The sequence below is a fragment of the Rattus norvegicus genome, chromosome 4 (assembly GCF_021556685.1).
Source record: "Rattus norvegicus strain SHRSP/BbbUtx chromosome 4, alternate assembly SHRSP_T2T, whole genome shotgun sequence".
NCBI classification, from domain to species: Eukaryota; Metazoa; Chordata; class Mammalia; order Rodentia; family Muridae; genus Rattus; species Rattus norvegicus.
Window position 1 is genome coordinate 84,943,259 of NC_141537.1, and position 23,412 is coordinate 84,966,670.

Here is a 23,412-nt window from a genome sequence, read left to right on the forward strand (position 1 = left end):
CCTTGAGGAAAAGTCACTGTGCTGTTATCACTGACACAGGAGTTATCTGGGACTGAGTAGCTTAGACCAGCACAAATTCATAGCTTCTGAAGGTCACTGAGCTCAAATCAAGGTTCAGGCAAAGAGCTATTTCCTGCTAGAGCCTCCTGAAGATCCTCTCCAGGCTTTTTTGGCTTGCCCCTCACCCCTACTCCTCTGCCTCCAAAACCAACACTGATCAACCCAGTCTCCCCTCACCCCTGAGGAGGGAGTAGAACCTCTAGGGTACATTCTCAATTACCCCCCACCCAATTTTTTTTTTTTTAATGTTTTTATTTTGAAGCACCAGTTCACGACTGGCCCAGACAGGCCCTGAATTTGTAATCTTCTTGCTTCAGCCTCTGTGGCAGCTCAGGTTACAGATCTGGGCTACCAAGCTTGGCTCTAGCTAGCCTTTCTTAGCGTCACTTTAGCCTGTCTCTCCTGTTTGCCTCTTTTGCTTATGAAGAACTGAGCCACCTGCCAAGGCCATCTTGCCACTAACCCTGGGTTACTGCACTAACCATGCTGCCCCTGGTGACCCCTACTTTCAGGATGACTGGGTGAGTACAAGCATGGGCAGCACTGAGAAGGATTAACCCCAGCGCTGGGGGAGACAGGCTCAAAGACAACCAAAGGGCTGGATGTGACACAGTAGGAGAGTGCTGGTTTAGGACGCCCTGGTTTCAGCCCTCAACACGACAAACAAAACCAAACACCCAGTTTGATCCTTTGCCTTGCGGCAAACGAAAGGTTGATTTCCTTTTGGCTGCACAGAGCTGAGTTTAGTTCCTCTTCCCAAGCAGCCTGTCCCTTCATATTTACACCCGGTACCGAAAGCGCTGTCCAGAGAGTTCGTGTACCATCTTTGCTACTCCCTTCTTTCAGAGGGCCTGTCATTAGCCTTCAGGGCTCTCTACTCCTCTTGTCCCCATGCCTACATCTGATCCTAAGGGGTGTTCCTCTCTCCCGTTAATCCATTCTCCAAAATGCTGCTGGAGATAAGCTATCCTTTCAAAAATCCAAATACGACCGACATTGCTAGGGCTGCCGAGGAGAGCAGTTCTCCTTCGTGTTTTGGATCTTCGCCCAGCAGGCCAAGGCAGCTGGACTCTGTCCCAGCCCACTCTTCCAGCTGGTTCTCAGACTTCCTCGTCTCCTCCTCTTCAGTCCAGCTAGTGAAATGCTCGTAGTTACTCAGATGCTCAAAGCTCTCCTTCAGGCTCCTACGGTTTAGGAGACCTGCAGATGCCTAAGGCCACTGTCTCAAGATTTGGGGGGCACTTGTGGAATTGCATCTTTGTTCTTCACTCAACTTCCATCCTGTGGTTCCAGGGTGCAGTTACGCTGTACTTGAGCCATCCAGGCACGGTGGCTACAGGCCGTACAGTTTTGTGGGTCCTTGATTGACTTTGTGCATCTAGTGCAAACTAAGACATTACACACGGGACGCTAATGTTTGTTTATGAATGAAGATATCTTCCACAGGGGTCCAGATGTCTCTTAATGTTTCTGTGTATCAGGGATGACCCTGCCCCAGGCTATGTTCCAAAACCCGTTGGTTCAGATCTGGATCTCTAGAGTTCAGCCAAAGACCATCTAGCCCCTGGGAAACAGAGGGTGTGGTAACCTGACCGGTAGCTCTTACCACCCAGTTTGCTTTCTCATTCTTGGCAAGAGGTAGTCCTGCATTGCTGACCTTACTCTTTTGCCCACCTGCCCTAATGTGGGGCAAAGATCATTCAGGAACCACTGCAAGGGAGTTGGCCACTTGAAGCATAGACTACTTTGACAGAAAAAGATAGAGGGTAACAAACTTGGCATGGTAATAACAGTTAGCTAAACCAGTGCTAACCCAAGGCATGCATTAATTACTACTCCCTGCCATTATGAGCCACAACAGGCCCTGAAAACCTCCTGCCCTAAGACTGCCTCAGAGCTCTGGGGAAGCGCGCACTGTGGGGAGTTAGAGTGATTGGAGACTAGAGCCCCTGTGCTTGGGAGGTTTACACAATCTAGACCTAAAATACAGAGCTTGGCTCTATTGAGGCTTTGGGCTACCCTTGAGGGAGGAGGTGGTACTGGGAAATGTTTTATACTACGTTTTAATCATTCATGTATTACCATAGGGATCCGTGAAAGTAGGAGACTGGGCGGTTGGAGCCTATGGGCTGGAGGAGAACACAAGCATTATGTAGCAGAGAGCTATTTTTTCCTCTAAGTTCCTTTTCACTTCTATAGGCTGGGAAATCCCCTTGGTACTGGGCCCATGATACTCTCTCCACCATGTTTTATATGTTTGCAACAGTATGGCCCCAGTAAAGTCTTTTATAACACTGTGGAATGTAGGAATGAGAGCAAAGTGTCATAGGTTATGTTTGTTTGGTGTTAAGGCGTTTGTGCGTGTCTGGGGAGTGAGTGTATGTGTGTTCATGGATATTTTCGGGTGTCTACGCATGCACGCAGAGACCAGAGAGCAATTTTGATTGTTATTCACTAGAAACCCTCCACATTATTATTATTACCACTATTATTATTGTTATTATTACAGTTATCTTCTTTTTTTTTTTTTTCTGAGACAGGGTCTCTATGTGTAGCCCTGTCTGTCCTGGAACTCACTCTGAAGTACCAGCTGCTTGGCTGGCCTAGAACTCAGAGATCTGCCTGCCTCTGCCTCCCATGTGCCCACCAACTCTTTTTTTTTTTTCCTCTTCTTTTCTTTGAGTCAGAGTCTCTTCACTGAGTCCTGGAGCTTAGCTTACTGATTAGGGTAGGATGGCTCAGTGAGCTCCAGGAATCCTCCTATGTCCATCTCCCTGGAGAGAGGATTATAAGCCATACTTCCATGCCTGTATTTTCTCATGGTCCTGGAGTCTGAATGCTGGTTGGCATTTTTGTGTGGCAAACACTTTATAGACCAAGCTGTCTCCTCAGCCCAGGATGCTGTTTTTTTGTTTTTTTGTTTTTTTAATTAAAATATTGTTTACAAGCCAAAGTGAAACGAGAGTGAAATATAATACATTTAATCTCTTACTAATAACTTTAAACTAGTTTGATAAGCAAAAATCAGGTTATTTTTATTAGCAGGTGCTGACATTCTGCCTTAGTTGTTTTGAGAAATGAAAGTCATTCCAAAATCTATGTTAAACATAATATAGGGCTTTGCTAACCAGCTGGTTAACGTGAAGCATTTTTGCGACACACTGAAGCCTGTTTATAGCACCAAAGACTGTTCAAAGTGTTAGCTACCTTATAAAATAAAGTTATTTTTTTAAAAAATTATTTTTAAAAACCTCTGGCTTTTCTATATATGTTTTTCCAGTCAAGCCATATGGTGATGTACGTACTAGTAATGATTACTAAGCAGTCACAAATAATACCTGAAGGCTGAACAATGTACTTCCTTTGTACAAAATAGTGAAGTCAAGTCCACTAAATTTTAGCACACTTGAAACTGTATAGTATCACAGCATGCTACAGAAAATATGCATATTATTATCCCATGACAGGTAGGACAACAGATTTCCAAGTATTTTCAAATAGACAGTGGATCCTCTGAGACTCTCAGCTTCTCTGAGACTGGCTTTATGGTCACATACGTTTTATACGTTTTATAAGAAACAGGTTTAGCTAAGGCAAAGGGCTTGGCTTGTCCCCAAACCCAAAGCCAGCATTGAATAGAATCAAGGTCTAACCCCAGTTTGACCATACTACTCTGGTGTGTACTTACAATCTTCTCCTGATTGGCTTCCCATTAAAGACCCAATGGAGGTACCAGAGGAAGAACACTTTCTTAAGGAACATTAAGAACAAGTTTCTTACGTGTGAAGAACTGGTGGGGTGTGAGGAAGCTACAGATTGTAAGTGAAGTCCCAGCCACCTGGCAATGAAACACAGTCTTCAGGAGGGTCACTATCTGGAGAGAGGGGAGAAGGTTCAGAGAAGCAGACCAAGGAAAGAACAGAGAAGAGTCCCCTCTATACTACTGCTGTCAAAGAGTAGTAATGCAAGTGATGAGTGGCTGTCAAGGATCCTTTTAGGGCCAGACAGGTGGCTCAAGCAAGTAAAGGCACTAATCACCCAGAACCCACATGGTAGAAGGAAAGAACTCCTGCGAGTTGTCCTCTGACACCACACGAAGGCCACAGCATGATGTAGTCACATACATAGGTAACACAAATAAATATGTAAAAAACATTTTTTTTAAAAAAAGTAATTTTGATGTGACAGGAAAACATGAATGTACACATTCACTGAAAAGCTGCTATACTGCCATAGACTGTTGGATGTCTAATGAGTACCATGACTATGAGGCCATTGTCACATAGCACTGTCTTCAGCTCTGGGAATGGGGTGACTGGTAACATGTGCAGGGAAAAGACATTAACCACATGATGTAATACAAGATATTTTATATAAAAGCTCAGAGTAGTTATATATCATGTGCTATGTATATATAAAAACATATATATGTAAAACTACATTTCTTCTTTTTCTCCTCCTCCTCCTTCTCCTCCTCCTACTCTTCTTCCTGCTTCCTCTTTTTCTTCTCTTCTTCCTCTCTCCCTTTTCTCCTTATTGGGGCTGCTTTTTTATTTATTTATTTATTTATTTATTTATTTATTTATTTATTTATTTATTTATTTATTTATTTTTGGTGTTTCTTAGCTGATTTTGAATTAAGGTTCAAGTGGTCCTTGTGATTCAGTCTCTCCAGAAGCTGAGAACTACTACAGGAAGCCTGTTCATAAGGCCTCATTTCTCCTAATTAAAAAACCTAACTTGTGGCTGAAGCGGATGGCTCGGCAGTTAAGAACACCTGCTGCTCTTGCAAAGGAACTGGGTTTGATTCCTAGCACACCCAGGTGACATTTAATCATAACTACAGTTCCAAGGGATTTAATACCTTCTTTTGATCTTCGATCTCCCCAGGCACACGTGGGGAACTTACATGCAGGCAAAACATTTACACACTTACACACACACACACACACACACACACACACACACACACCCTCCATTCCCTTATCTTTTGAAAGAATGTCTAAAATCACTACATAAATGACTCACCGCAAATACAAAAGGGAAAAACTGTGACAATGCATTTCTGCAGTTTGTACAAACACACTTGCACATAGACAATGCTACCAGCACCCTCCAAATGGGAGGGTCAGAGCCTGCTAGTCCAAGCACCATATACACGAAGGTGGTTAGAATTCCATTTAGAAAAACCACAAGATTTTAAAGCAGCTATTGCTCTGCAGATTTAATCCAAACATTCTGGGCAATGACGCTAAAGTCCAAAAAGGTAAAGTAATTTAGGTCTGCATAATTTGGTTTGGTGTTGGGCCTGAAGGCTGGGTCTCAGGCAGAAGTCTCTGCACCTGAGTTTTTGCTCTACCCTTGAAGGTCAAGCGGGATTATCATTCATTCTTCCAATTTTGTGCTCTTCTTTTCCCCCAGGATAATTCTAAGTTGGCTTCAGCTTTCCTGTGCTCTGGTATTGTTTTTTGTTTGCTTTAAATCGTCTTCATTGCTGAGATTGTGGGGTTTTTTTGTTTGTTTGTTTGCTTGCCTAACCAGTGTAAACAATACCAACGAAGGTCATATCTACCCACCCAAAAGCTCCAGTCACAGGGAACAGCCACGAACGCTCCAGCCAGGAAAAGGTGCACTTGCTTTTCTCTAGCGTCCACAGGCCACGTGCGGGAGGAGGGGCCGCCTTCTGATTGGTGGCCGGAGTCTCGCCTAGGGGGCGGAGCCACCTGTCTGTCCATCACCACATACTGGGCGGGGCCTGGGCGGGCAGGCCTGGTTGTAGGGCAGAGTCAGGACAGCGGGACCCAATCTCTGCGCTTTGCCTCTACTCGGCCACCGCTCCTCCAGTGCCGACCGCGAGGCGACGGTTGCCGGGGCACGCGCCGCCCGTTCCTCTTTCCCGTTGCGAGCGGCTGGCGCGCAGGGAGGCGGCCCCCAATCCGGCCGGGCGCCTCCCACTTTCCGAGCCGCCGGGGAGCCGGAGGATGGCGGCGGTGGCAGCGGCCGCCCGGGAGGAGGCGGTGCGGAGGCCGCGGAGCGCGGTAGCAAGCGGTAGCGGCCCGTCGCGGCGGCCCGGCAGCGACCGCGTCCGTACGGCTACCTGAGCACCAGCCGCGAGCTGTGTCCTGCCTCGCTCGCTCGTTCGCTCGCTCGCGGCCCGGGGCGGCGCGGACATGGGCGCCAAGCAGAGCGGCCCCGCCGCCAACGGCCGCACCCGCGCCTACTCGGGCTCGGACCTGCCCTCCGGGACCAGCGGCGGCGGCGGGGCGGACGGCGCTCGGGCGGCTCGGTTCGCGGCCCCTGTCCCCGGCGCGCAGCAGCCCAGCGCCTCGGCCAGCACGGCGGCGGCTGCTGCTGCTGCGGCGGCGGCAGCGGCAGCAGCGGCGGCCTCGGCCCCGGCAGCGCCCCGTAGCCGCTCGCTCGGTGGGGCGGTGGGCAGCGCGGCGAGCGGCCGCGCGGCACAGTCGGCCTTCAGCATTCCCAGCAGTGGCGGCGGCAGCGGTGGCCCGTACGGCTCACAGGACTCGGTGCACAGCAGCCCAGAGGACGGTGTCGGCTCTAGGGACCGGGACCGGCCAGCGGGCGGGGGCCCTGGCGGGCCGCGTCTGGTGATCGGCTCGCTCCCGGCCCACCTCTCCCCGCACTTGTTTGGAGGTACGGCCTCCTGCCCTGGCAGCCGCTCCCCAGCTGGGGAAGCGCACCCCGTACCCCCCCGCCCCTTGCAACGCGGTGAATGGAGCAAGTATTGTTTTAAAACAAACTGACGAAACAACCTCGTGGTTGTAGCTTTTAGTACCAGGAAGTCAGGGGAGATCAGTGGCTGAGTGCAGTTCTGCCCTGGAGCTGAAGGGCGAGCAATTTTAAAGGCCCAAAGCCAGAAGGGACTCACTTGGATGTTTGAGTGAAAAAAGGAAGTTATCTCTCCGTTGGATCGACTCCTAACAAAACTGCGATCCTTGCGTCTCTGTAAATAGCCCTACCTACTTAACTGGATACTTGTTTTCTGGGTGTATGTGTTAATGCAAAGTGTTGCTTCATCCCCAGGAAACTGCTACTTTTACAGTTGTGGCTAATGTCACTGCTGCTTTGAAGCAGATTGTGGAAAAGTTCAAGAACAGTTATTTAAAGAGATAATCTTTATAGTGATCACAGCTCTACCTACAGAGGCAGTAATTGGACTAGGTCCTGCGAAGAGTGGTGTTGACTAGAATTAAGGGACAATTTAGAGGTCAGTGATGTGCTTTTATGTTTGAAACTGGAGAAAGGGTGCAGTTGATCGTGAAAATGTGAACTCCGCCGCACATTGCCACCTCCTTTTGTTATGTGTCTGGTATTATACATTCATACTTAAAGCACAGAATGATGTAAACATCATCCCTTCGTTTTTTTTTTTTTTTTTTTTTTTTTTTTTTTTTTTTTTTTGGTTCTTTTTTTTTTTTTCGGAGCTGGGGACCGAACCCAGCGCCTTGCGCTTCCTAGGTAAGCGCTCTACCACTGAGCTAAATCCCCAGCCCCCATCCCTTCGATTTTTAAGACCGTTTTATTTCATGTGTTTGAAAACTCTAAGAAATTGATTAAGCAGAGTCTTTACTGATTTGTGTACTAAAGCAATCAGAATCTAGTGTTAGTTCGTGAGAATGTGATGTTTAGTTTCTACCATCTTAGATAGTGATATTTTGCACGATTGGTACGAAAGTACTTAGCTTTTAGCCACATTATTTTTGAGGTGGCTTTGTTTGTTTTATTTGTGAGGTTCTGGGACTCTTAAGTTACTGAGCTTGTACGGCAAGCTCTTTACCACTAAGCCTAACACCTAGTCCGGCACTCAAATAACTTACTTTATGGTAAGTGTTGCAGTGTCAATAATTACAGCAATGTTTTGAAGGGTGAAGCATCTTTTTTAAAAAAAAATACTGTTTTTGAGAAAAAGAATATGTCCTTACTGTGATTTGAGGATCTGTAGTTTCCTAAGAATTGTAGAGTACATATGAACCAGAAAAGGGACTACGAAGAGTATTTTGAAGTTAATATTTTATGTACTGAATACTACTTTTATTCAGTTTTTCTCAGGACTGACAATTCTCTTTGATAAGAGTCATCAGTATGTAGGTTTTTATTTTGTTAAAGTAACTGTTTGGAGCAGGGCAGCTAACTGGCCTTCCTGATCTATTTGCCAAGCCTTGGAATGCAAGTTCGTTCGTTTGTTCTTTTTTTTTTTTTTTTTTTTTGTTTGTTTGTTTAAGCCAATTCTTAGATTTGCTTACCTAGCAGGTAGTTCTTTAGGAGTCTTGTGTTAGGAAGATAGGTTTGGTAGCAAGATAGTGACACTGCGGGTGGGGGAGCTTTGCTCCTCCAATTCTCTGCTGAGGTTGAGTTTTAAAGTCGTCAGTTGTGTGGAATGGTTTCACCTTTTTCCTCCAGTTATTAGGAACTATTATAGACTTATATCATTTAAGAAAAATAATCACTCGTTTGTGTGAGAAAGTTCGGTTGACAAAGGCCTGAAGGGGATCAGACATGACCTTGCTTGAGAAGGGGTCAAAATAGTGGTGACCTGAAATACTTGTTGATGCAAACAGTGAAAGCTATCCTTAGTGGCTTTTCTTAATGAGGCTTGTATGTGTATGTCAGTGGGTGGGGTCATGAGAAAAACTCATCGGAGCATGTTTCTAATCATTCCAAGATGGAGGGAGTTAGATGTGCTGCTGTCTTCAGTCATTAGACTTGATTCTTTACATTAACTTCATTTTATTATGTTTTATACCAGTACATTTATTGTTACAGTTAAAGGTTTAGAGTATGCAGTGTTTATTGAGTTATGAATCGTTAGGGCATACCTAATGGACTCCAACTGAAAAATTGAGAGAAAGGATATTTCTAAGTTAAGGGAACACACTTATTGTAACTGTATAAAGCATCAATGTGTGTGTTGTTTCTTAACCAGAAAGTATGCTACAGAACACCCCAGAGTACAGGTCTGTGTGGATGCTTACTGCTATGTGTTGAAAGAGAGGACCTAAACCGCCCCTCTTCAAACGCTCTACTCTTAGGAGTATAGCCAGTAGATTGGAAGCTTCTCTATCGCAATGAGTTGCCAAATAGAGTGAGGTTTTTGTGATGATTGTTGCCATTCGCGCTCTTTGCTGTGTGTTTTGGCCAGACATTTCAGCTCGTAGGCATTGAGTTCTCGTGGAGATTAGGATATAGTTAGAATCTGTGTGGAGTTTTTAGAGGAAGCAGGGGCTGGCTTGTTTTCATTTACTTTAACCTAGACTGGTGAGGTGAATACCTTATGTAGAGGGAACACAGGTCCTCTCTCTCGATACTGATAACCGTCTGGTCCCAGATTGGTCTCTAAGAGCATCCTTGACATTTGAAAGCCTTGATATCTTAAAGAGGATTTGCGTGACTTTATTTTATGCCTAGATTTTCCCACTACATTGCTGATGTTCATGAAAGCTGTTAATAGGAATGCTAAAATGGTCTTTTCTGATGTAGCTGTCAGAGGAGTGAATTAGACAGTTAAAATACCCCAAATGAGTGGAGATTATTTGTAGAGAAGTCCTGTGGACTTCAGTAATGTTTCTGTGTGGTAGTGAGATGGTAAAATGAATTACTTGAAGACACTGAACCAGCAGTTCCTTGCTTGCTTTTGGCTGCTTAATTGTCATGAGCTTATCTGGGTGTGGCTTGCCTGTGAGTAGTTCAGCAGCCTGTAATTCAGGTGTCTCCTGTTCGTTACATTGAAAAAAACTGAGCCATCATTTAAAATTGAGTGTGTTAAATAAGACCTGTGTTCCTAGGAAGATTTATATAATTAATTTCCAGCACAAATGTGGTTTTATGGAGTTGTTCTCAGTCATTACTTACAATAGATACCGAAATATTTGAATTTGAGAGATGGTAGTTAATGTGCTCTTCATTCTTGGATTTTCCTCTTATACAGTTTTTCTTGGGGGGGGGGTGGCAGAAATTGCTTGCTTGTGTGAAGGGGAAGTCATGCTGGTAACAACCACTTCTGCTGTCCCTGCCAAAGGACCTAGATGGTTAATATTTCTCACTTGTACACTCTATCTTTGAGGACCACAGGTGATATCCTATGTTGCTTGCTGAAGTATGGCTTCTGTCCTGCTTTAAAAATTGTTTGGAAGTAACCTTGAGGTTGGAGGAGTGGACTGGGTTGGTTGCACAGGGTGGCCCTTTGAGAGCTGCAAGACTTGGCTGGTGGGAGAGCTGTCTGTTGTATGCTCACACAGGAAAGCCTGCTGGACTCCCTTCTGCTTGGTTACTTTGCTTGGTGACCAGTAAGTAGGATCTTATTGCTGTCTGTCCACCTATCTCTTACTCATCTTGTGCATTTTTTTGTGCAAAGTTGTCCTAACGTTCTGCTTATCACTCTCACTGGCTATACATACAATCTGGGGTGTGGGCAAATGGACTGAGAGAAAGGTTCATGAACTGCTTTATGTAACAAAGACATTTTTGGATTTACTTTCTTATATAAATAGTCCTAAGCATTTTTTAATGCAAGTTTGTTTAAATTTTGTGAGTTCTGAACCATTTCTAAACATAGGTTCTAAACATTTACATGTTTAGAAATTGGAGAAACTATGGTACATTTTTGTGAATAAAAGGTTCAGAGAAAAACTTCTATGTTGTAAGAGAGTGGTTTTTTTTTTGTTTGTTTGTTTTTATGTTGCTTTTTAGTACAGTATTAGAAACACATCTAGTTGATGCAGTACATGTTCATCAGTGTCTGTAGGTCAGGAGTCCAGGCACAGCGTAGTGGGCCAGGGTGTTGGTGTGGGCCCTGGAACTGTTGCTTGCTCTCACCTGAGGAAGATTCCCTCAGGTGAATTAGCATACTTTATTTTCTTGTGGTGGTTAGGTTCACAGCACCTAACTCTTCTCCCCCTCCTAATTCTTAGTGGAGTCATTGTAGAATAATGGATTTTGTTGTGACGGTTCCCTCCCTCCCTCCCTCCCTCTTTCTCCATCTCCTTTTTTGTTTTGTTTATTTGTTTGGTATTTTGAGACCGGGTTTCTCTTTGACTGTGACGTTGTCATGCATTTATATTGTTTACTTTAGTCCTATTCACTCTGCCATCAACTTCTTTTGTTTCCTGTCTCCTTCATCCTCCCAATAGTTCTCCTTTTAGTTTCTTCCTCTTAAAATCTGGATTTCAAAAACATGAAGTATTTGTGTTGAGTCTGGCTTATTTCATTTAACAATAACTCCATTTCTGTCCGTTTTCCTGAAAATGATGTGTCACTTTAAAAGATTTTATTTCATGTACGAGTATTTTGATTGTTCGTATGTCTTCACATGTTTGTGCCTGCTGCACAAGGAATTCATAAGATGCCATATCCCCTGAAATTCAAATTTGTGAGCCTGAAGTTTGGAGCTATGGTGTGGATATTTGGAACTGAACTCACTCTTTAAGAGGACAAGTGTGCGCTCTCTCACGCACGCGCTCTCTCTCTCTCTCTCTCTCTCTCTCTCTCTTAAATTGAATTTATATGAGTACGATGTTGCTATCTTCAGACGCACCAGAAGAGGGCATCAGATCCATCAACCATTACAGATGGTTGTGAGCCACCATGTGGTTGCTGGGATTTGAACTCAGACCTCTGGAAGAGCAGTCAGTGCTCTTAACCGCTGAGCCATCTCTCCAGCCTGGAACAAGTGCTCTTAACCCTGAATTGTATCCTCAGCCCCTTAACTGCATTCTTTATGGCTGAGTAGAACCCCACTGTCAGTGCATATGTCCTAGTTTACTCATTTATGAAGGAGACCTAGTCTGGTCCTATAACTTAGAACAGTGTCACTGTGAACGTAGAGGTGCAGAAATCCCTGTGATATACTGACTTGGATTTGTTTAGGTATGTTCTGTTTCTAGTTTTCTGAGGAGCTTTTCACTGATTTCCATCATGGCTTGCTAGTGTCAGCCCTAGCAGAGGGGGCCATATCTGCTCCATCTCAGGCCCAGTCCATCCCCTTTACCGCCTTTCACTGCTTAGTGCATTTAGGCCTGGGCTCTACTCAGGAGGGAAAGGTTTAAACACTATAAAGTGGGAATTAAAAGTGGTCATTCTAAAATCTGGTTATCACATTGATATAGATTGATCAGCTTAGATATAACTTAATTTAAGTGAGCCCCACTTTTAGTCTACTTTCTAAAAGTGTGATCATTTATGTGGCAAGTGAAATAAGTGACCCTGACTCTTAGTCCTTTAAGAGGTGCGTGAGGTGTCGGTACAAACCGAGGCTGCCCTGGCCTGGTTCCCTGGAAGCTGAGAAGGCTGCCTGGAGATTACTGTGGTACTATGTAACAACTTCCGGAATAGGACTTTAGGCAAAATGCTTGAGTGTGAATTGTGGTGGTGGGGAGAATGATTGTTTGAACTGTTTTTGAAGGATTTAGAGTTTTTGATAGACTGTGTAAGTCTACAGACGTTTTGTGGAGTCCATCTGCATTGTCCAGTCGGGGATGGACTAGCATAGTAAGGTAAGAAGAGAGAACTGGACTGGTGGTTGGAGTGTGGGAAGGGACAGTTGTGGAATAGAGGCGAGTGTGTTTCTCTTTATTAGAGTTGACCTGATGACATTCCAGCAGACATTAAGAGGAGCAAGCCGAGACTGGGATAGAAATTAGAAAGGCCCTGTGGTGTGGCTGTGTCAATGATGACTACAGCCGAGGTAGGAAGAGGTGGCAGGATTCATGTATGGTTTTAAAGGTAGAGCCAAGAAAGAATCAAGGTTTTGGTTTTGGTTTCAGTTTTTGATTGTTTTATTAACATCCTGCTAAACCAAATTTTACATTTCTTCTGTTCTTGGAAATTATTAGAGATATGGAATTATTAGAACCCAAGATCTACATATGACCAAGGTATATGATTTTTGTTCCAGGGGTGTAACCTAAAGCAAGGTTTTTTTTTTAAAGGAATATGTGAATGTTTATTTTCCCTTCGTGAAATATCCCTGGAATGAGATGTTTTGTATAAGTGCGGAATAATAAGCACACCTTGAGTCTGTTTTTCAAAAACAATGAAGTTATGAAATATATCTGAAGCTAAGAAAATAATTCAAGTTTCAAATATATTCAGTCAATAATTGTAACTTGAATAACTAAGATTAATCTGACTGGTTCATTAGTTTATCTTATTTGCATGTATGTAAACAGGGTGAGGCATAAATACAATATATATTATATATAAGTGTATATACATATTGGGTTATTACATGTGATTTATTCCTTAATGTCAGATTTTGGGTTGAACAATAGGTTGCATTTTTGATTTTTGTTTCACTAGCTTTATTCTTTTCCTTGTTGCTTTCTTTTTCATTTTAGAGTTACATTTGTTTTGTAGCTGCTTTATTTTTTATTTGTTCTCTAATGTTAAAAACACTATTAGGCTTCAATTACCTCTCAGTACATCCAATCCTTTTCCATATCGTCTGGATGCTTCATGGTTTCATTGTCACACACTCAGTTGTCTTTAAGAGGAGTCTTTTGTTGGCCCACAGTACAGTTGGCACTTTGTGCCTGGAAACTCTTTCATGGTGTGGCTTAGCGTTTGTAGTTGGCAGCTCTGGTGTCATTTTGCCACTTTGTGTTAACAGAAGCAACTCGCATCATGGTCAGAAAATGTTAAGAGTCTGTAAATGGGGGCTGGAGAGAGGAGAGCACACTGTGGTTAAGAGCACTTGCTGTTCGTGCAGAGGGTCTCGGTTTAGGTCCCTGTACGCACATGGCAGCTCAGAACTGCCTGTAACGCCAATATAAAATAAATGTATAAATCCTATAAAAATAAATAAATACACTTTAATCCCAGCATTCAGAAGGTAGAGGCAGAGGTGAGTTAGAGGTTAGTCTGGTCTACAAAGCCAGAACTGTTAAACAGAGGAGAAATCCTGCCTCAAAAGAAAAAAAAAGAAAAAAGGAAACCTAGCTCAAAAATAGCATTAACTAGGAAAAACCTAATCTGTTTGTGATGGATCCCAGTCCACCTTCTTATCTAACTGCTTGTGCTTCAAGTTTTTTTCATTGTGTGTGTGTATGTGTGTGTGTGTATGGGGGGGGGCATGTAGGCATGTACATGCATTGTGTGGAGGTCAGAGTTCAATGTTGGATGACTTTTTTTTCTATTGCTTTCAACTATATTGTGGGGTTATGCCTGCATGGCAGGGTGAAGTGGAAACATAAGGGGTCTTTGGAAAGTCAGTTGTGTTGGGTGGTGTTTTGCCGGGGCAAACACGGGAAGGAACATTTCACTGAAGCAGACACAGGGGAAAGGATGCTCTGCTAAAAGCAAGCACATGAAAGACAAGTGATGAGGATCCTTTGCTAACAACACTAAGGTATTAGTCCACCTTACATTGTCTAGTTGAGCTCTGTTAGTCAGGACTCCTTAGGGAAAAATGCACCCAAAAGACTTCTGGTGGTGTGCCTTGGATTTTTGCTGCTTCTGCAGACTTGGGCTGATTGGCAGAGTGATGTCAGCTGAGACAGATGCACATGCAAGACACATGCTGAGGCAAGACCCATGGAGGACATGTGGTATTTGGAGGGTATATAAAAAGGACTCAGCGGACACTGATGGAGGCTGAGCCAGGCTTGCTTACAGAGCTAGCTGTGCAATGCTTGTTGGTCTCAAGTCTTTGCTTCACTGAGAGAGAAGCACAGCTGAGATCTTCTGCGGTCCTCCTGATCCCTCCTGCTGACTCCTGCTGAGGCTGAGGCCTTGCTGTCTCTGCTAGGTAGTGCCACCACTGCTGATTTGTGTTTGCTGTCCTGATTCTACTGAACTAGACTGCTGGTGTATCCATGAAGTGTTTGCGAGTGATCGAGCTGCCGCTGCTGACCTGGGAACTGAACTGCTGATTTCTAGCCAACACAGAAGGGGGTTGCTCCAAAGAACCAATTCTATTCAGGTCCACTTCCCCCGTATCCTTCTTTCCCACTATCTCTGGTGGGTGGTGGGCTAAAAGGGAAGTTAAAGCATTTTAAGAGCCACCTTTAAAAATAGATTTTGAAAAAAATTAAAGTTATAACAGGGATAATATGCATGTTTGAGTATGCATACACGTGGAAGCCAGAGGTTGACACTGGGTGTCTGTCACTGTTCACTGTTAGTTGAACATGGAGCTAGCTTTCTGTTTCTGATAGACTAACTGGCCAGCACTGCAGAATCTGCCTATCTCCGTCCTGTCAGCACTGGGGTAACAAGTATACCTCACTGTTCTGTGTGCTAGAGATCTGACCTCAGCAGCTAGCTGATTCTAAGCAAGCACTACCTGCTGAGCCATCTTCCCAGCTCTCCACCTTACTTTTTAAGACAGTTTCTTGCTGAACCTGGAGCTCACCTGGAGCTGGCTGTGGCTAGACGGGCTACCAGTGAGCTCCAAGGATGCAGGGCATTCAGACTCAGGTTCTCATGCTTGTGCAACAGCCACTATGTTGACTGACCCATGTGTCTAGTCTCTGCTTTTTATGTTTTTAACATTTCTTCATAATTCTCTTCAGACTATCGAGTTATGCTTCATAGCACATTTGCTGTGCCAGGGTTGTAGTAAAAACTTTGCAAATATTGATTGCTTCCTAAGATGTACTTGAAGGCTACATTATGACATTTTAAAACAGGATTACTGGTTACTAAAACTATTGTCATATTTAAACCACATAAAATGTGTTCTAGAAAAAAGCAGTGTGCTGTTGATGTAAAATCTGTTGCCTTGGCTTATTGAACAAAGAAAGGCGACCTTATTTGAGCTCTGTTAATGAGATGGTCATAGAGATGCCTTAGAAGGAAAGTGAAATACAGTGTGCTTAGAGCGTGGTTTTTGTTTTTTGTTTTTTTAAACATTTTTATTGTGAGATACAGAATCCTTTTTTTTTTTGAGACTCCTGATACTGTGCTTAAAGTGTGTTCTGTGTATGCATGCATGTATGATGCTAGTATGTGCCCTTTCCCCTCCTGATTATTCAGTTACTTTTTGTTCAGCTTTTTGGGTTTTGGGGGGGCATTTTCCTCAAATATTTGGTGGTTTTGACTGGTCATGTAAACACTAAATTGAAGCACTTGTAAGCTAATCGGAAGCTTTCTGTACATATAATCAACTGAGCACTTTGGAATGTCGAATTGTGTTTTCCTGTGCTTGGTAATATTTTCCAGAAATGGCATTTATTCCATGTAAGAAGTCATCGTCAACATGCCCCCTGCAAAGACTGCATGGAAGCCAGCCTCATACCTGTAACTAAGCTCTTGCTTGAGCCTCCTGAGTGCTGGAATCACAATGAAAAGAGAGGTTTATTTTATGTATGTGTGTGCAGGAGGGTGTTCTAGTCCTAGGAGTTGTGATGCCTGCTTTTTACATGGCTCATGGGATCCACACAGGGACCTCATGATCTGAATAGGTGGTGCTCTTGACTTCAGAGCCCTCTGTCCAGCTCTGAAAATCGTGTTTTGTTTTTTTAAGACTTTTAATTTTATGCGTGCGAATGGTTGCCCTGCATGTATGAAAGTACACCGCAATGCCTGGGGCCTGCTGAAGCCAGGAGAGGGTGTCATACCCCTTGGAACTGGAGTTGTGGTAGGCTGTGGCTTGCCTTTTGGGTGCTGGGCACCAAACCCCAGAGTCTCTACAAGATTATTAAATGCTCTTGCCACTAGGCCATCTCTCTAGCCCCAAGACATAACTTTTTATTCCCATGTTACAGGAGCATAGGGAGAAAGATCTTTTTACAAAGTGCGCTTTGCTCAGATTGAGTATCAAACAGTATATCTCTGCCTTTGACCGTTCTGTCGCCTCATGGTCCAGAGAGGTCCTCTCTGGAAATCTCTAGTAAATAGAACTGGATTTCCTAGCCATTCAAAGTCAGCAGAGCTGGGCGGGCGGCTTGCAGCTCCTTGCCTAGTGTGGAGGGGATGATGCCCTGTGGACAGACCTCCACTCTAAAAAGGCCGAGACTGCTGTAATTAGGTCGTGCTTCTGCTTTCCTGATTTCACCTGAAAATTACCACTCATTTACATGCTTTCCAAAGACTAAGTACTACTTTCTCATTGTGTCATTAGATTAATTTTGTACATTGTGTATATTTTATTTTGGGAGCTGGTGAGATGGAGTCATTGATAAGAGTACTTGCTGCCAAACCTGACAACCTGAGTTTGGTCCCCAGAACACACAGAGTGGAAAGAGAGAGCGTCAGAACTCGCTCTTTACCCAATCTGCCCCAAAATCATAAGCCAGCCCCAATCAAATGCTTTCTTTTATAAGAGTTGCTGTGCTCATGGTGTCTCCTCACAGCAATACAGTCTTTGATTGGCAAGAATGTTGTCATACAGTTTTGAAATCCTCTTTTTCTGTTTAATGTGTTTAGGGGATTTTTCTGGGAGAGACCATATAAACCCAACTCTTGTTTTTAGTTGTATGTTTACATTTCTTTGATTCATATGCACTGTAGCTCCTTAAATCCTCCCTATTATTGGGCCTTTAGGAAGGTTCTAGCTTCTGTGGCTGTTCCAGATTAAGTAGGACCTTGCATATGCTCGTTAAGCTGAGCTCCCATCTCCTTCCAGTGCTGTATTAAGTATCATTGAATAATATGTCTCTGCACATGCACAAACTCTTCTAGTATGGATACTCTTTTGACAGCAGTAGGTATAATATAGTGTGGCCCTAATCACCTAAGGTTGTTGTTAGACTCGGGTAGGACACCATAAGAAAGAAAGCTGCATGCATGTGCAAGCCGTGCTTCAGGGCTTCCCAGGCAACCACTTCTCAGGCTTTTGGTTATTTCCCAGTACTGGCACTGAGTCCAAGGCTTCCTGTCTGCCAAGCAAGTGCTCTAACACTGGGCTGTAACACCAGCTCTCTTTACTATTTGAGATAAAATCTCATTAAGTAGCCTGCTTCAAGCTTGTGATGATCCAGTTCTAGCTTCCAGAACAGTTGGGATAACAGGCCTGAGCTACCGCACCAAACTTCTCAGGTTTGGTAATTCAGCACTGACTGCACAGCTCAGGAGAACTCCACCATTGTTATTGCAGCTTTATTGTGAAAATCAGAGCAGGGTCAGCAAAATGGAGCCCTCCTTCCCTAAGATCAAGATCTCTAGGAGCTAGAAAGGAGAGCTGGCACTCTTCCCTGGGGCTGTGACTCCCATAGAATACCTGCTGTGTGCCTGCACAGGAGAGCTCCTCTAAGTCTTGCTCAAGCCATATCACTTATTTGGATTTCATTATGTGACATGATTAATTGGAAATTTGCCAGTCTACTTACTGATTCTAACCTTCATCGCCCTCCCTTGAGCTTGGGGCTGACTCAGAGCCCCATTCTCCAATCACAAGGAGTCCTTTCTAAGCTTCCATTCTGAATGTCCCCAAAGCATAAAGTCAGGTGTGGTCCAATCACTTTGGAAACAAACAAACAAACAAACAAAAAAACAACAACAACAAAAAACAACAAAAAAAAGAAGCTCTGCCAGAACCTTGGGATTTTAAAAAGAAAAACCCACACAAATTCTTTATTATACAACAGTTACCAAGAAACAAGATTTTCTAAATAGTTCTAAATAGAATGCACGATTTAATTTTCATTAGACATCAGTCCTCCGTAAGGCATACTAATCTATTCTGTGCCATGCTGTTAGGTATTTTTCTTTTTAGAAAACTTGTATTTTTCCTGTTTCGGTGGTAAGCCTTTCACTTGTGTTTCTTGAGTACTGGTGAGAATAGTCATCCACATGTGCTTGTTGTCAGCCATGTTTGTCAGGTGTTGAATAGTGCCTGTTCAACAACTGTGCTCAGTTCTTAACATACACTTATATTGCACTGTGATTTGCTGTCTAATGTGAATACATAGTGGGCTTTTTTTTGTGTGTGTACATATTTCAAATATGTCTTCTCGTACACTGGGTTATAAAATAAGGTTTTATTAATGAGGGTCACTGTATTGATCTTTAATAGACACGGGGTGATGAATTTAAATTAAAATGGTATTTATAAATTTGTTCCTATAATTGAAGAAAGAAAAGAACTTTCCCTTTTCCCTCTCTTCTCTTCCTTGTTTCTTAGACCAGGATCTCACTAAGTAGCAAGTGTCCTTGGCTAGCATGGAGCTTGTATGTAGAGCAGGCTGGCCGTGAGGTCATAGGGGTATGTCTCTATGGCTGTTTTGGTTTGGGTTTTAGGGTTTTTTTTTAAACTATATAAGTTATATAATGTTAAATTTCATAAATTAAATTTCTTAATATATGGAGCTATGGAGCTCTGTATGTCTCATTCTCTTTTTTTTTTTTTTTTTTTTTTTGGTTTTTTTTTTTTTTTTTTTTCGGAGCTGGGGACCTAACCCAGGGCCTTGCGCTTCCTAGGTAAGCACTCTAACCACTGAGCTAAATCCCCAGCCCCTGTATGTCTCATTCTTTTGAACATTTTTGTTTAAGAGTAAGGAGAAGTTGAAGATCAAGAAGACACTATTTGTGGTAGTATATGAGAGGCTATTACTAGCCTATAGATAGCATTTCTATAAATAGCTATGTAGTATTGTATCCTTGTATAGAAATATATACAAGAGTTATATTGGAAGAGTTAATTCTTACCAATAAGATTGATACTTGGGGGCTGGAGAGATGGGTCCGAGGTGAAGAGTGGGCACTTTCTTGCAGAGGACCTACATATAGTCCCAGCACCTCCGTCAGGGACTATAACTGCCTCTAACCCCAGCTCTGGCATCACTCCCTCCACAGGCTACTGCGCTTGCTCACACATAGCCACATAGAGTGGAAGTGTTAAAAATGTAAAATATCAATTTCTAATGGATTTCCTACAAATTACAAGTATTTTTTGGCTTAAAACTGAGAAATATATACGGAGAGAGCTTCAGTAACATTAGTGGCGTCTTGTTTCTCCTACGGGCGTTGTTTCCCATCTGTGAGCCTTCAGTTACAAAGCCCACAGATATATTCGCGGTTACATCTCCAAGTAACTTTGCACAAGGAAGGTGATGTAATCTCCCATTTTATAAATCAGAAAGACTAAGGCTCTGCAGTATTCAGATTTTGAATGACTGGATCAATCCAGTGTTGGTTTCTTTCTTTTTCCCCCGTTTCACTGAGTGTTAGTTTCTTATTGGTGCTGTAACAAATCTCAAATGTGGTAGCTTTAAACCACACACATTCGTGATCTAACAATGCTTGTGGGCAGAACTCTGCAGTAAGTCTCTGAGTGGGCTCAAATCAAGGTATTGGCAGAGTGCTGCTAGAGACCTCTAGGGCAGTCTGTTCTTGCTTTCTCTAGCTTCTAGAGGCTGCTTGCATTTCTTTCCTCATGGCCCTGAGTCCATTCCTAACAGCTACCCACATCAGGCCAATTGCTTTTCACACCGCCATTTCTCTAGTTTAGACTCTTCCACATTTAAAGGACCATTGTAATTGCCTTGGCTGTGCCCAGACAATCTTTCAGATCAGTTGGTTAAGCTAACTCCACATGCAGCCTTAATTTTTCTCTGCCAAGTAACCTAACACATTTCCAGGACTCGGGGTTAGACATGGCCAGGGGTCCAATCTGCCCACCTTAAATTGTAACCCTTGAATGTCCTTGCTATGTCCTGTGCTGGGTTTTTGATGGAGCATAGAGAAAGAAAATGGTTTACTTTTTTTTTTTTTTTTTGGTTCTTTTTTTTGGTTCTTTTTTTTCCGGAGCTGGGGACCGAACCCAGGGCCTTGCGCTTCCTAGGTAAGCGCTCTACCACTGAGCTAAATCCCCAGCCCCGGTTTACTTTTTAAAAACATAATTTGAGTAAATTTTAATGTTTATCAGCTATTATAGCTAAAGACTTTTATATAGAATTTGAGATAGCTAAATAAGTTTTTTTTGTTTTTGTTTTTGTTTTTAGGTTTTTCTCTGAAACAGCATAGATGGGTGGATTTTGAAACATTGGGGGAAAATGTATATTCTGATTTCAGCCTGAGCAATCCAAAGCAGAGTTGTCTTCTTTTTGTTCCTATGAAATAAAATGCTTAGTTTGTATCTGTCTATTACATAGTTTTCCTAGGATACTTAGTGACCATGTTGAGCTTCATGGTTAAATAGTAAATAGTCCATGAAAATGTGATATATAATGTTTTGTGCTTTACATTGACTTTTTTTTCTGTAGAATAGGTGTATTTCATCAGATTTAAAAAGGGAGTTCTAGCCCTAACTTCACAATTGACTGAAGTTTCTTTTTGACTTTATTTTTTTTTTTTTACGTTTGTGTATTTGAGTATGAAAGAGTGCAGAAACACCTGTGCCACTCTATGGGCGTCAGAGGACAGACAGACAGCCTGGCATGTTGGTCCTTGGCTCCACCTTGTTTCATGGTCTCTTGTTCGCTACTGTGTGCAGCAGGCTTCCTCATACCTGCCTCAGTGTGCTGTGGGGGCACTGGGACAAGGGATCTGGAGATTGGAACAGTCCTCCCTTACCTGGTGCACGCATCCTCCCTAGGGAGCAGGCAGTCTCTCTAGTCCTTGTCTGTCGTCTTTTGAGGTGGGGGCTGGGAGATGTAACCTCCCAGGAGGTTGGAGGGTGGAAAAGATGCTTTGGAAAGGCTAAAAAGTAAAAAGGGTCTTGGCTAAAGGGAGTCTAGGTCATGGTCATTTGCTCGCACTTTTGTTTGCTTTGAGACAGTCCTGCCCTGTAGCTCTGCCTGGCCTAGAACTAAACGTGTAGGCCATGCCAGCCTTAGACTCAGTGCAGTCCTGTGTCTGTTTCCTAAATGTGCTACCACACGCTACTTGGATTTGCTTTTGACATATTACCCTCTAAATATAACTCCATTACTCGTTTCTGGAGGTTTCCATATCCCTTTTTAAGAAATTCATGTTGATGTTTTCAGTGTTGTAATGACCCAGTGCAGTGAAAATGCTGCTGGAGCAGTTCCACAAAGGTGGTGGGATGCACATTGTATGTCTGCTGGAAAAGCGCTTTGTAGGTAGTATACCAGAAGAGGAGGGAGGGCTCCCGACAAGTTGTTGGGAGTGAGAGGGTGTTTCACCTGCTTTCCCATGAGAGCAAAGCTACTTCTGTCACTTTCTTTCCTGGGTGTGAAGAAAACAGTTTTTCTTGTTGAGAGTTGGGAACCCTAGAGCAGTGGTTCTCATCCTGTAGGTCATGACCCCTTTGAGGTCAAACAACCCTTTCACGGGGGATGTATATCCTCCATATCAGAAATTTACATTACTATTCATAACAGTAGCAAAATTACAATTATGAAGTGGTAGTGAAAATAATTTTATGGCTGGGGGTCACCACTAAATGATGAACTCTGTTAAAGGACACAACATTAGGACAGTTGAGGCCCATGACCTAGAGGAATTAAGAAAACTGACAGGTGTTCTCTACAGACATCTGTGATCTGTTAGAGCAAGTTGTGCTCTCTGTCTCTCTGTTCTCCTGCTGTAGCTATTGGTCTGACAGACGATTGTGAGCCACCCAGTGTGGGTGCTGAGAACTGAGCACAAATGCTCCTAACTGCTGAGCAGTGTTTTTAAAAACTGCGTGATACTCCGTAGTAAGGAAATTAGACACATTTCACAACTTTTTACTAATGATCTGTTGTTCATGTACTCTAATATACTGGTGGCTATCATCTCTAAAGGACTTCTAGATAGGATTGTTAAATTTACTTGTACTGCAAAATGAATTTTCTAATATAGGAAAGAGTATAGCATATCTCTGTGTCTGTCCATCCGTCCATCTGTCTGTCTGTCTATCTATCTAAATAGAAGTGAATTTTCATTTACCATTAACTGCTAAGAAATCGACCATTTGTGGTTTTGCTAACATTCCTTTGGTGTGTCTCCTGTGCTACTGTGGTAAGCATAGTTTTCCTAAAGTTTGTAGTTTTTTGCTTATGGACACATCCCAGCACAGACAGCAGACAGGAGGCTTTAAATGCCATGTCCCTGGTATCTTTAAGTAATTGGCTGTTTTCATATTGATATGCTGCACTGAATGAATATGCTATGGTTGCTGAAATGAATATGCTATGGTTGCTAGTGTTTTGCCTGTAAACCATACCGTGGGAACATTTGGAGATGTGGTTTTGGATGTGTACATGTGCTCTCTGGCAGTGGTCTTCACACTTTTTCAAATACTCAAAGTAATTTTCAATGCTGCCTTTTTGGGCTGGGCTTGTAGGTGAGTGATACAACACTGCCTTAGCCTGCCCAATGTTCTGCCTTCAGTCCCCAGCCTTGAATCGAACGAAACCACACAGCCCTATGCTTTGCATTGTTTACATTTCATGTTTTGTCATGGTTGAGCATTTCAATAGGTATAACCTCAGGTCTATTATAAATACTAATCTT

General features: G+C 43.1%; 1 protein-coding gene across 2 annotated transcripts in view; it reads left to right on the plus strand.

The window, feature by feature from the left end:
- The first annotated feature begins 5,863 nt into the window (after window positions 1-5,863).
- Window positions 5,864-23,412, plus strand: part of Znrf2 (zinc and ring finger 2) — a 77,446-nt gene continuing 59,897 nt past the window's right edge. The window contains exon 1 of one of the 2 annotated variants that reach the window (XM_087658109.1): window positions 5,864-6,711. In XM_087658109.1, the coding sequence (XP_087514235.1) occupies window positions 6,231-6,711 (481 nt within the window). In that variant the 5' untranslated portion in view covers window positions 5,864-6,230. 2 annotated transcript variants of the gene reach the window in all.